Consider the following 12,420-nt stretch of genomic DNA (forward strand, 5'->3'; position numbering starts at 1 on the left):
GGAATGATAAGGAAATATTCATGATGGCTGGGGCACTGTCATCATCTACATAATAAGGGTACTTCTGCATTTCATATTGTAGAAAAAAATCCTCCATTTATACATTTAAGTAGCTCAGCATGTACACTACTAACCATGTTTGTTCTGAGTTAACCAGGAATCCAGATGGCATACCAGGAGAATGCAAGTCACTGTGACCTGCAGAGAGCATGTGGTCCTTGTCCATGCTGCATGGAGAAATACCATAATAGGAAAAGGTGCAGGAGGCCAGCAGGAGAAAGTGGCAACATGATGAATCTCAAAGCCAAGGTTGGCCACCTGGCCATGGGGACAAATATAAACTTTGGAGTGACCGCTTTGTGTTCACTCAGTAAAACTTGCTACCTGGAGAGGATATATAAATCAGAGTTTTTGGATGTTAGTTCATTGCATTCTCAAACATTTGGCACTTTGAATAAAGTCCTAATTTTTTTCATTTAAACTTACTCTGTGTGTATGGGTGTTTTGCCTGCATGTTTGTTTATCTGTGCATAGCATAAATGCCTGGTGCCCTCAGGAGTCACAAAGGGCATCAGATCCCTTGGGACTAAAGTTTCAGATAGTTGTGAGTCACTGATTGAATACTGGAGGGGTCAAATCCAAGTCCTGTGGAAGAGCAGCCAATGCTCTTAACTACTGAGCCATCCTCTAGCCTCATAAAGCCCGCGTTAAAGATTCAGTCCCTGTCTTTGCTCAGTGGCACTTGTGAAGACAGGCAATGCAAACTCTGATGTCTCATTTTCATGTGTAAGAACTAAACTATGTGGGAAACAGCTTGCAAAATAATTATTGAGTGTCCTATAAAAACAAAACCCTACAGAAGCCATCTCTGCTCGAGGGAAACCATACACACTTACATGGGGGCTTTTAAAAATCATAACTCGTGCCAGAAAGCTGGCAAGGTGTTTGCTGCTGAGATTAACCCCTGGAACCCACAATGTGAAAGGAGGGAATTTATGCCTGCAAGTTTTCTTCTGACCTCTACACAGGTACCATAACCTGTAGGCACATGTGCACACACATGCACACACACACATGTACACACACGCACACACCTGCACACGTGCACACACAATAAATAAATGAGTATGTAATTTGTTTTGTTTTGTTGTTTGAGAGATGGTTTCTCTGTGTAGCCCTGGCTGTCTTAGATCTTTCTTTGTAGACCAGGTTGTCCTTGAACTCACAGAGATTCACCTGCCTCTGCCTCTCAAGTACTGGGATTAAAGGCATGTGCGACCACCACCAGACAAAAATGTAACTTTTTTTTACAAAATTATTATTATTTACAAAAATGTAATATTTTAAAAATATTATAAGTAGAAGAATTAAAACTGTGACCTCTTAAGAGACAGGTAAGTAATGAGTAAGGTGACCTCTGATGATTTCAACAATTTACAAATCAAAGAGTCTCACACCAAGAGTCCCTTTGGCCTGGTTAGAAAGGACCCCTTCAGGTACTTCTAATCACCTGTTCTGCAAAATTGCAAGAGTTAACTCTTAAATTTCTCAATCTATGCTTGTGTGCACTTTGGCGGACACATCCAAATGAGCCCCAGAATAGCTGGGTGATACTCACCTTCATCCACAGCGATGATTAAGCACCTGACTGACTCAAATCGCTCTCGCGATATTTACATCTCTCTTCCTATATTTTTCAAGACCCTTTATATTTAGATATTTAAAAATTGTCTAAGCTAGTCTGGGTAATGGTGGCCCAGGAGACTTTAATTCCAGCACTCAGAAGGCAGAGGCAGGCATATCTCTGTGAGTTTCAAGGCTAACCTAGTCTATCAAGTGATTTAGAGGGTAGCCAAGGTCACACAGAAATCCTGTCTCAAAAAACAAAACGAAAATTGTCTAAGCTGTTTGGAATTTTCCTTGCTGTGTTTCCTGAATGATAAAAGCAATGAAGTGCTGGTGTGCTGGCTCAGTGGCTAAAGGTGCTTGCTGCAAAATCTGATGACCTGAGCTCAATGACCAGAGGCTGCATAAAGTGAAGGGAGACCTGACCTCACAGCTGTCCTGCTGCCACAGACACATTGCTGCATTTGCACCCCACACCCTGCCTCACACACATCATATACATTTATAAAAATATCTTCAAATCGCATACATTTATAAATAAAATATAAAAATATACACACCACAAAGAAATTTAAGTAATACTAATCTTTTTCTTTTTTTTTTTTTGTTTTTTGTTTTTTTGTTTTTCGAGACAGGGTTTCTCTGTGGCTTTGGAGCCTGTCCTGGAACTAGCTCTGTAGACCAGGCTGGTCTCGAACTCACAGAGATCCGCCTGCCTCTGCCTCCCGAGTGCTGGGATTAAAGGCGTGCGCCACCACCGCCCGGCTGTAGAGAATTATTAAGACTAGATATGACCATTACATAAAATGTACCACTACTGCTTAATAAATCAAAATAATATATCCAGGCACGACTTATTTTTCATGTATTTCTTTAGTAAAACAGCTCTCTAGATGTAGCATTTGTGCCACATTGAGGACAAAAAACTGCTCGTTCATACATGATTGTGCACACCTGTAATCCTGTCACGGTCTGTGACGGATCATTCGGTGCCAATACTTCTTCCTTCACCCTCAGTCCGCTGACATAGGGATTGAGTCTTGTGGAATCAGATTTGGGGTAGGTTGAATGGAACGGGGGGGGGGGGGGGGGGGACGACGACGACGACGGGGCACATTTCGTCAATTTCCCAATACGGAAGAGAAATCCAGTCAGTTATTAGACTCTGTTAACTTGCTTTTCAGTTTCCTTATCCTTTTTTTTTGTTTTTGTTTTGTTTTTCGAGACAGGGTTTCTTTGTAGCTTTGGAGCCTCTCCAGAAACTAGTGCTTGTAGAACAGGTTGGCCTTAAACTCACAAAGATCCGCCAGCCTCTGCCTCCCGAGTGCTGAGATTAAAGGCCTGCGCCACCACCGCCAGGCCAGCTTCCTTATCCTTAACAAACGGAGCTCCTGAGCTTCCGTTGTCTGCATGCCTGCAGGACGGCTGGTCTGAGAAAGCAAAAGTATTACAGAAAGGGACTTTTAACATCATTCTGTAAAGAGTTTCGGTCTTAGCCCTGCCGTATGTAGAGCTGCTTGGAACCATAGTACTCAGGACCGTGTGTTTTGTCGGTCCACCGGACCCATGACCCGGATGTACTATTGTTTGCAAACTCCGCCCAGAAGCCGTGCGTATTCACCCGAAAGTATCACTTTCAGCGTGCGTCCCGGAAACGGAAGGAAGTCCGTTTCTTTTTTCTGTCCCATACGTCGGTCCTGCGTCGTTCCTGCTTGGCCGGAGCGGTTTGTCGAGGCGGTTCGCAGCGTGTGGAAGAGTGGAACCGTGAGTTCCAGGAGCATCGGCAGCCATGGCGGATGTGACTGCCCGCAGTCTGCAGTACGAGTACAAGGCGGTGCGTGAAGTCTCGGAGGAGGGTTGCGGGCTAGGGAGCTCGTGGAGAGCCACAGACACCGGGGGGAAATCAGGTCTGGGTGAAGACTGGATTAATACACGACGGAATAACCCCAGTGGAGTTTAGGGTACGTGCGGACTCAGAAGATTCCCCTCCAACACACACACACCCCGGCTCCTGAGCGCTAAACCGTCCCTTCTACTTGTTATCCCCAATCTGCTTAACACTTTACCTAAATGTGGGTTATTATGGATACTGTTAGGAACGTTGATCGTTCACTTTACCAGACAGTCCAGTGCTTGTGCATAGCATTATGTGATACTGTTTCCCTATTAAGGAGATTTTATTTATTTATTTTGGTTTTTTTCGAGACAGGGTTTCTCTGTGTTACAGTCATAGCTGTTCTGGAACTAGCTCTTGTAGACTAGACTGTCCTCAAACATACAGAGATCCGTCTGCCTCAGCCTCCCAAGTGCTGGGATTAAAGGCGCGCGCCACCACCTCCCGGCTAAGAGGATTATTTTTTTATTCCAGTATTTTCCCATCTTCTAGTGTTACTGTGATAACAGGAATCAAAAATATTTATATATCAAAGTTTTGATTAAGGTTGATCTTTTCAGAACTCAAATCTTGTGCTCCAAGCTGACCGTTCTCTCATTGACCGGACCCGCCGTGATGAACCAACAGGAGAGGTTCTGTCCCTGGTTGGGAAGTTGGAGGGAACCCGTATGGGAGATAAGGCTCAACGAACCAAACCACAGATGCAGGAAGAAAGAAGGGCCAAGTAGGTATCAGTGGGATGTTGTATTTTTCTCCTAACCTAAAGCCCACTTTTAACTTTTGAACATTTTTTTTTTATTGAAATTCTCGTGGAAGATCAGCAGCGTTTGCACAAACACACTGAAAACGTCTTTAAGGTTTAAAGCTTTTTTGGTCTTGGGTGCAATGAATCTATTGATACCTTTTGTTTCTGATTCATGGGTAGATGCTAATTTTCTTCAAGCTATTTTTTTAAAGGTCTGTTTTATTTTTAATTATGTGCATGTGTGTGTGGGTATGGGCACACGCATGCAAATGCCTGTGGAGACTAGCAGACTGTTTGAGATCCCCTGGAACTGGAGTTTCAGGCAGTAGTGAGCTACCTAGTGTGGGGCCTCGGAACTGAACCCTGGTAGTCTCCAGAAGCAGCGTTGCTCCTGACTAGCCTTCTCTCCAGGCCATCACCAACTAGTTTCAAGACTCTTGTTACTCTTTTGTCTTAGTAATTCAGCCCCACCATCCCTGTTACAAGCTTCTTACCCTGACTCCCTGCGGTTGTTGCCCACTTCCTGGTGTTTTTGTTTTGCTGCTCTTCCTTTTTTCACCTTGGTAGATTCATTTCAAAAGTTATATATTCTCTGACTATGTTTTCTTTCTCCTTTTCTTTCTGTGACGTCTCAGCAGTTCCCAGGTCCTGTTTAGTTTAGTGGTTATAATCGAGAAGAGTTGTTGAAATTCGAGAGAAACAGTGTTCCTTGGTCCTTCGCTTTTTACAATCTGGCTTTTCTATTTATTTATTGGGAGTCACTAGAAGTAGATTCTTCTGGAGCCTAGCCTCTCTGGCTAGTAAACGGTTAAAAAACCAAAACAACAAAAACCAGTTGAAATACCATCATATAATCACCTCCTGAGGATAAAGAAATGCTTCTTCAAATGATGAAGAGGTCAAGCGGGAATTACTTCTGTTGACTCATGTTCCTGCCTCTACATATTAGATGTATGGAAAGGGTAAACTTGGCTCTGGAGCGGAAAGTTCTCCCATTCAGCATCATATTGTACGTCCACTAGGAGACGAAAGCGTGACGAGGACCGGCACGACATCAACAAGATGAAAGGCTATACGTTGCTGTCAGAGGGCATCGATGAGATGGTGGGCATCATCTATAAGCCCAAGACTAAGGAGACTCGGGAGACCTACGAGGTGCTGCTCAGCTTCATCCAGGCTGCTCTTGGAGACCAGGTGAGTCTGGAACCAGGGGATGAGACCTTGTGTTTGGAAAGAAAAAGGGTGGTAGCACAAGACTTTTGGCGACATTATGAGTTACATGCATTTATCCTATGTGCCGCAGGATTTATGCAGAAGTCAGGACAGCTTTCAGAGTTGGTCCTCTTTTTTTCTCTGTGTGGGACTCAGAGATCAAACTTATTGTTGGAGTTGGTGGAAAGTACCTTTACCTGCAGAGCCATCTTTTTAGTCCAACTAGAAGAATCTTAATCTGAATTTTCCCAGCAGGGTGCAGAAGGCAATACCATTTTGTAGAAATGGCTAATACTTCCTGAGCACTTAGTGTATACAGAATAGAGTGTTAACTATGAATCTGTGCTATTAACATTCATTTTCAATTTCATAGAAGAGAGACCTGAGATGCCTAAGTCAGAGAGACAGCATTTGTCAGTGAGAACATAAATCCAAGTGGTCTCTACCCCAAATCTGCCCTGAACTGTTGCACACTTAGGATTAGATTGGGAGTCCCTACAAGTTCTCTAGTGAGGTGGGGAGTAGAGGATATGTGAGCAAAGAGTTAGTGAAAGTGTGACAGGACAGGGGAAAGTTGGTGAGTGCCTCTTTCACATGGAGATTTGTGGCAAACTGTTCTGCTTTTAAAGACCACCTTACTACCTAGTGTCTTACCCCCCCTTTCTGCGGACCGGGTCCAGGATCTCATCCTTAGCAGATATCTAAGTCTTTTTGTTCTTGTTTATTTGCTTGTTTTTTTCAATACAGGGTTTCTCTGTGTAGCCTTTGCTGTCCTGGAACTCAGAGATCCATCTGCCTCTGCTTCCTGAGTGCTGGGATTAAAGCTGTGTGCTACTACTGCCCTGCAGTCTTTTTAATTTTTAGTTTTGTTTGTGTGAGACAAGGTCTCATGTAGCTCAAGCTGACCTCAAATTCACTGTGCATTCAAGAATGACCTTGAACTTCTGGTCCTATTTCTTCCCAAGTGCTAGGAATACAGGCACAGGCCACTGTATCTTGTTGATGAATGTCGTCAAAGCCTAGGATACTGCAGATTTTCCTTCCTTTTTTTTTATTGTTTTGCTTTTTATGTGTATGATTGTTTTGTTTACGTGTGTGCGTGTGCGCGTGACACCTGGTGCCCTTGGAGATCAGGAAAAGGCATCAAATCTCCTGGAACTTGAGTTACGAGTTTTTCAGCCTACAAGAGCAACAAGTACTCTTAATTTTTGAGCCACCTCTCCAGCGCATGTAATTTTGAAGATATGTTTATTTCCTATTGCCACAAATCTGGTCAGTGACCTTCTACATATCATTGTAGTAAATGTTTGTATTTTTCTTCAGCCTCGTGATATCCTTTGTGGGGCAGCTGATGAGGTTCTGGCTGTCCTGAAGAATGAAAAACTTCGAGACAAGGAGAGAAGAAGGGAGATTGACCTGTTGCTGGGTCAGACAGATGACACCAGATACCATGTGCTGGTAAACTTGGGCAAGAAGATCACAGACTACGGTGGAGACAAGGAGATCCAGAATATGGGTGGGTACCTGAGCCCTTTGTGTCCTGATGACATTTTGTGACTGTTGGTCTTTCTTAGTGAGCACTCAGTGTCATTGTTAAAATTTCAGAATAGCATTGTTTCCATAACCTATTTTATGCTAGCATAGGTTTATAATTCCAGCAAGTCAGCTTGGTCTACATAGCAAGTTCTAGGCCTACTGGAACTCCATAGGAAGCCTCATCTTTGCTGGGCTGTGGTGGTGCATGCCTTTAATCCTAGCATTTGGGAGACAGGTGGATCTTTGAGTTCGAGGCCGGCCTGGTTTACAGAGAGAGTTCCAGGATAGGCTCCAAAACTACACAGAGAATCCCTGTCTCTAAAAAAACAAAAACAAACAAACAACAACAACAACAAAAACCCATCTTTAAAAATAGAGAGCCGCGTGGTGGTGGCGCACACCTTTAATCCCAGCACTAGGGAGGCAGAGGCAGTCGGATCTCTGTGAGTTCGAGGCCAGCCTGGTCTATAAGAGCTAGTTCCAGGACAGGCTCCAAAGCTACAGAGAAACCCTGTCTTGAAAAACAAAAACGAGAGAGAGAGAGAGAGAGAGAGAGAGAGAGAGAGAAATGACTGATAGGCATTAGAATTCTTTGAGTCCAGCAGCCATTTCTTGGTTTTGGTTGTGAGTCTTAGTATTTAGTGGTTGAGCTTTCTATTCAACCCTGGCAGCCATATTTTAAAAAATTTACTTATTTTATGTGTATTGGTGTTTTCCCATGGGCGTCAGGTACTCTGAAACCCAGAACATAAATTATAGACAGTTGTGAGCTGCCATGTGGGCTTTGGGAATTGAACCCAGGTTCTCTGGAAAGCAGTCAGTGCTCTTTAACCATTGAGCCATCTCTCCAGCCCCCAATGGCAGCCATTTCTTATTCTGAGACTTATTATGTAGAGTGTGGGAGAGAGCAGGAAGGGTTTAGGAGCTGAGCAGGGCAGAATCCAGGTTGGCAGGTTGGAGAGGCCTGGGTGCTGGTTTTCATGTTCTTTAAGTCTGTGTGTCTGACCTGAGAGTAAGCAAACCAGGCAGTTGAGGAAATGGGCTCAAGTGTCTCCACTATTCACTGCCCTCTCTTTGTAATTCCTTATCTCCTCAGATGACAACATTGATGAGACCTATGGTGTGAATGTCCAGTTTGAGTCTGATGAGGAGGTGAGTGACTAAGTAAATGCATCCCATCTGTTTTGCTTTGTGAAGTTACCTAGGTGATGGGAGCCTGTCTTGTGTACTGAAATCCTTAGCTTAATATTTTATAGTGTTTTGTGTTTAGCTTAGAAAGTTTGTCTTATTTTGCTTAAAAAGTTATTGTGATTAACTTTAGTTTTTTGCTTTTTTAAAAGTTAATTTAAACCAGTAGATGCAAATTAACAGCTTATAATAAATCAGATAGACCAGGAAACTAGGGAGAAGAACTGAAAAATGCCATCCTCTAGGCACAACACAGCTATTGGAATCATGAAGTTAGCCAGCGATGGGGCTACTCTGTCTTGCCTAGCTATTGGTTATTGATAGGTGATGGAAAGGAGGTCATTGTCTTCAGTTGTGTAGCCTCTTCTGAGCCTGCTGGCCTTCGATGGATAGCCTCAAACCCATGGCTTCAAACAGCCCTGATTAAATTCAATGGGTCACAAAATAAACAAACATGAATGTGAGAAACAGATGTGTAGGAAAGAGGAGGATAGGTGGAGACGGGAGGATGAGGTACAATTAATCAGTATCGTCTACACGTATGAAATTGTCGAGAACACGATAGAGAAGGAAAAAAGATCCAGCACATCTTCAGTGAGAATGTGTCCTGCTATAGTGTTTTTGCCTGATTGTAATAATTTGTTACGTTTTTAGTACTGTGTGTTAACTGCTAGTTTCAAAAGAAAGCATGATTTCCTAGGAGTATGGACCTAGTTTGTACTTGGCTATTTAGCTGTTACAGCAGCTGCTGGGGTTAATGCTTGCCACTTCTAGATTATAACTAAATAGGAATGAGTGGGATGGTTGAAAAAAAAAAAAAACCAACAAAGTTAAACCAGGAATGGTAGCAAGATGCCTGCAACCCCAACAGTCGGGAGTTGAGACTAGCTGGGCTACATAGTGAAATTCTGTCTCTAAGGTGTGAAAATGTAGTTTAGAGTTTTCACTGGGTGAGTTCGGTTTCTGAAATTTGTAACCAGAGAGGAAGAAGGGCTGACACAGGAGAGTCAGAGGGCAGAGCACTGAACTGAGAGTCAAGCAGTCTTGAGTTTGAGCCTGTATCTAGGGGCAGGTCATTTTGCCTCAGTTTCTCTTTTTGTAAAACAAAATGATTGCTATAGATGGCTAAGTCCCTTCTTATAGAATAGTTAATTGGTAGTTTTAATTAGGAACAACCTGACACAGGATTTTTTGCTTACATTTATTTCATGCTAGTTATTGAACATGATGCTATTTTAAGTACACACTCCGCAATGTGAGTAGTAGATGCAGTGATGAGCAAATTAAGTATGGTGTCTGCAGTGCCGGCTCAGTCTGTTTCCTGGGTATCCATCTTCACAGCTCTTCTGCTAGCCAGTAGTCTTAGTTTGAGATTGTCTGTGTCCGGGTATTTGTCACTGTGGCAGCTAAGGTGAGAAGCAGAAAAGAGGACAGACACATCTAACAAGCCCATTCCAAATGGTCGTTCCTCTAGTGTTCCTGGAGTTTGGGTGATCCTGCTTTCAATACACAAGTGGTTTCACCCCAAAGCCATTGTTATGACCACAGAACTCACTTAGAGTGATAGAAAGACAGGGTCTGTATGACGCAGAACCTGTCCCACATCTATATTGAGATGGAGTTGTCTCCGTAGGAAGGCGATGAAGATGTGTATGGGGAAGTCCGCGAAGAAGCTTCTGATGACGACATGGAAGGGGATGAGGCTGTTGTGCGTTGTACCCTCTCGGCTAATGTAAGTACACTCTCTGTTCTGCTGTGGCCGGCTTATTTCTGGATGTAGCACTTCCTCCTACTGAAATACTCACTGGGCCGTGGTTGGTTTTTTTTTTTGGTGGGGTTGAGGGGCAGGGGCGGGGGGACGTTCTGGAGGCTAAATCCAGGGCTTTGGGCATGCTAGGCAAGTGCTCTGCCACTGACTGATTCTCATTTTTCTCATCTCTTTGGGCTGTTAAGAGTTTTGTTGAGACAGGAGCTTTCTCTGCAGCCCAGGCTAGCCTCAAACTTTTAATATGTCTTGCTCTCAAGTTCTGGGATTATGGGCATACCTTTGTCTGTTTTCCAGACTTCCTTTTGATGGATAATTTGATTTTTAAAAATTTGATATGTAGATACCACTGCAGTAACAACAATATTCGAGTATCTTTGTTTGTTGTCCTAGCGGTTAAACTTACTGATTTCTGCATAGTGAGTGCTCTTGCATTAAAGAAACTTTTCTTTTTTTTTGAGAAAGGGCCTGAGTTGCTCAGGCTGGACTTAACACTTACTGTATAGTCCATGCCGGCCTGAACTACTAGCCTCTGTGTGTGTATGTGTATGTGCGCACGCGCACACGTGTGTGCGTGGTGTGTTTTCTGAGGTAGAACCTGATGGACAGCTCAGACTGATCTGGAATTTGAAATTTTCTGCATCAGCCTCTTTATTTCTGGGATTACAGATGTTCCACCATAAACATACAGATGTTTGAGCCATAAACAGTTAGCATTTTTATTTATTTATTTATTTTAGGATTTTAGTCAGTTGTTACTCTTCCCAAAGATGTGGCCTAACAAAATCTTATTATGGTATGATCCTGAATTCAGTGTTATAGAGCTGTTTCCTTCTGGAAAGGCCTTAGAAGGCAATTGTAGGGTCACAGGTAGCTTCGTTGCAGCGTGCTGAAGAGCCCTAGTGAGCCGAGTGCCTGCTCTCCTCCTTAGCTTGTAGCCTCCGGAGAACTGATGAGTTCAAAGAAGAAGGATTTGCACCCTCGGGATATCGATGCGTTCTGGCTGCAGCGACAGCTCAGTCGTTTCTATGATGATGCCATTGTGTCGCAGAAGAAGGCAGATGAGGTGCTGGAGATTTTGAAGGTATGGCCTAGATGGTATTTCTATTTCATGTGTCTTGTCAGGAAGGAACAGTGTTTGTTCAGGGACACCAATGCAAGGACAGTGTTTGAAGAAGCAGATGGCTCTGTTCTGACTGATGGTGTTATTTGCTCTCTCCAGACAGCAAGTGACGACCGAGAATGTGAGAACCAACTCGTTCTGCTCCTTGGTTTCAACACTTTTGACTTCATTAAAGTGCTGCGGCAGCACAGGATGATGAGTGAGTAGACCGTGCTCTGCTCTTGCTTGCTTGGGGTGTGTGTGTCTGTCTGCATTCAATTATGGCCAGATTGTGTGGTGTGTGTGTGTCTGTGTGTGTGTCTGCATTCAATTGTGACCAGATTGTGTGGTGTGTGTGTGTGTGTGTGTGTGTGTCTGTCTGTCTGTCTGTCTGCATTCAGTTGTGGCTGGATAGTGTGTGTCGTGTGTGTGTTTTCATCTGCATATTCAATTGTGAATGAATTGTGTTGCTTCTTTGGCTTCAGCATTTAATTATCTTCTTTATGTTTAGAAATAAAAGTTGATTTTCATTTTCTCTTTTCCACTTCCTCTCTGTGCCTGTTGTGTTTGGCAGTTTTATACTGTACCTTGTTGGCCAGTGCTCAGAGTGAAGCTGAAAAGGAAAGGATCATGGGAAAGATGGAAGCCGACCCAGAGCTTTCTAAGTTCCTCTATCAGCTCCATGAGACTGAGAAGGAAGACCTGATCAGAGTGAGGGCTGGTTTGTTTTCTTTCTCCTTCCTCTTTCAGTGTCTGAGGTAATAAAGCATATCTTTGGGTTCTAGAGCTTGTCAGGGTGTAAAGTAGACTCAGCACACTCATTGTTATGGTTGTGGCACTGTCTTCACCTAGCCCCCATGGGGGCCTGTCTATTACAATCCAGGAACGGAGCATGTTTGGCTCATAGAGAGCACCATACTTCAGGCCTTAGGTGTAGCCTTGGCCAGTAGTTGTAGGCTGTTTCCTACTGACATCCTGGTCAGAACATTGCACCTTCATTGTGTTTGTTCCTTTTTTTTTTTTTTTTTTTTTGGTGTTTGTTCGTTTGTTTTTGCAGTTTCTTTCAGGTTTCAGAATAAAGTGATATTTTGGGTTTGGGGAGTTAGCACCTGTGAGTAAAACCCAACCCAGAAGGATTTAGAAGGGACAACAACTCAGGAGAGTGATAATCATTGTGCCTTTTCTGTGTCCCTGCTTCAGGAAGAAAGGTCCCGGAGAGAGAGAGTCCGTCAGTCCCGAATGGACACAGATCTGGAGACCATGGATTTGGACCAGGGTGGAGAGGTGAGTGCCCGGCCTATCCCAGGCTGTGGTGGGTGGAAAGCTCACCTGCTCAGCCTGTTACTGTTTTG

At 43.6% G+C, this 12,420-nt stretch overlaps 1 protein-coding gene across 1 annotated transcript in view; it reads left to right on the forward strand.

Moving 5' to 3' along the window:
• Nucleotides 1-3,313: 3,313 nt before the first annotated feature.
• Nucleotides 3,314-12,420, forward strand: part of LOC121465571 (U5 small nuclear ribonucleoprotein 200 kDa helicase) — a 30,295-nt gene continuing 21,188 nt past the window's right edge. The window contains exons 1-10 of the mRNA XM_041678807.1: nt 3,314-3,460; nt 4,081-4,244; nt 5,288-5,459; nt 6,801-6,993; nt 8,110-8,165; nt 9,835-9,933; nt 10,898-11,050; nt 11,189-11,288; nt 11,643-11,779; nt 12,269-12,352. Coding sequence (XP_041534741.1) covers nt 3,416-3,460; nt 4,081-4,244; nt 5,288-5,459; nt 6,801-6,993; nt 8,110-8,165; nt 9,835-9,933; nt 10,898-11,050; nt 11,189-11,288; nt 11,643-11,779; nt 12,269-12,352 — 1,203 coding nt within the window. The 5' untranslated portion in view covers nt 3,314-3,415. The remainder of the gene's footprint in view (nt 3,461-4,080; nt 4,245-5,287; nt 5,460-6,800; nt 6,994-8,109; nt 8,166-9,834; nt 9,934-10,897; nt 11,051-11,188; nt 11,289-11,642; nt 11,780-12,268; nt 12,353-12,420) is intronic.

The sequence above is a fragment of the Microtus oregoni genome, unplaced genomic scaffold (assembly GCF_018167655.1).
Source record: "Microtus oregoni isolate MIOR12 unplaced genomic scaffold, Mior012 000031F_ref0000149, whole genome shotgun sequence".
NCBI lineage: Eukaryota > Metazoa > Chordata > Mammalia > Rodentia > Cricetidae > Microtus > Microtus oregoni.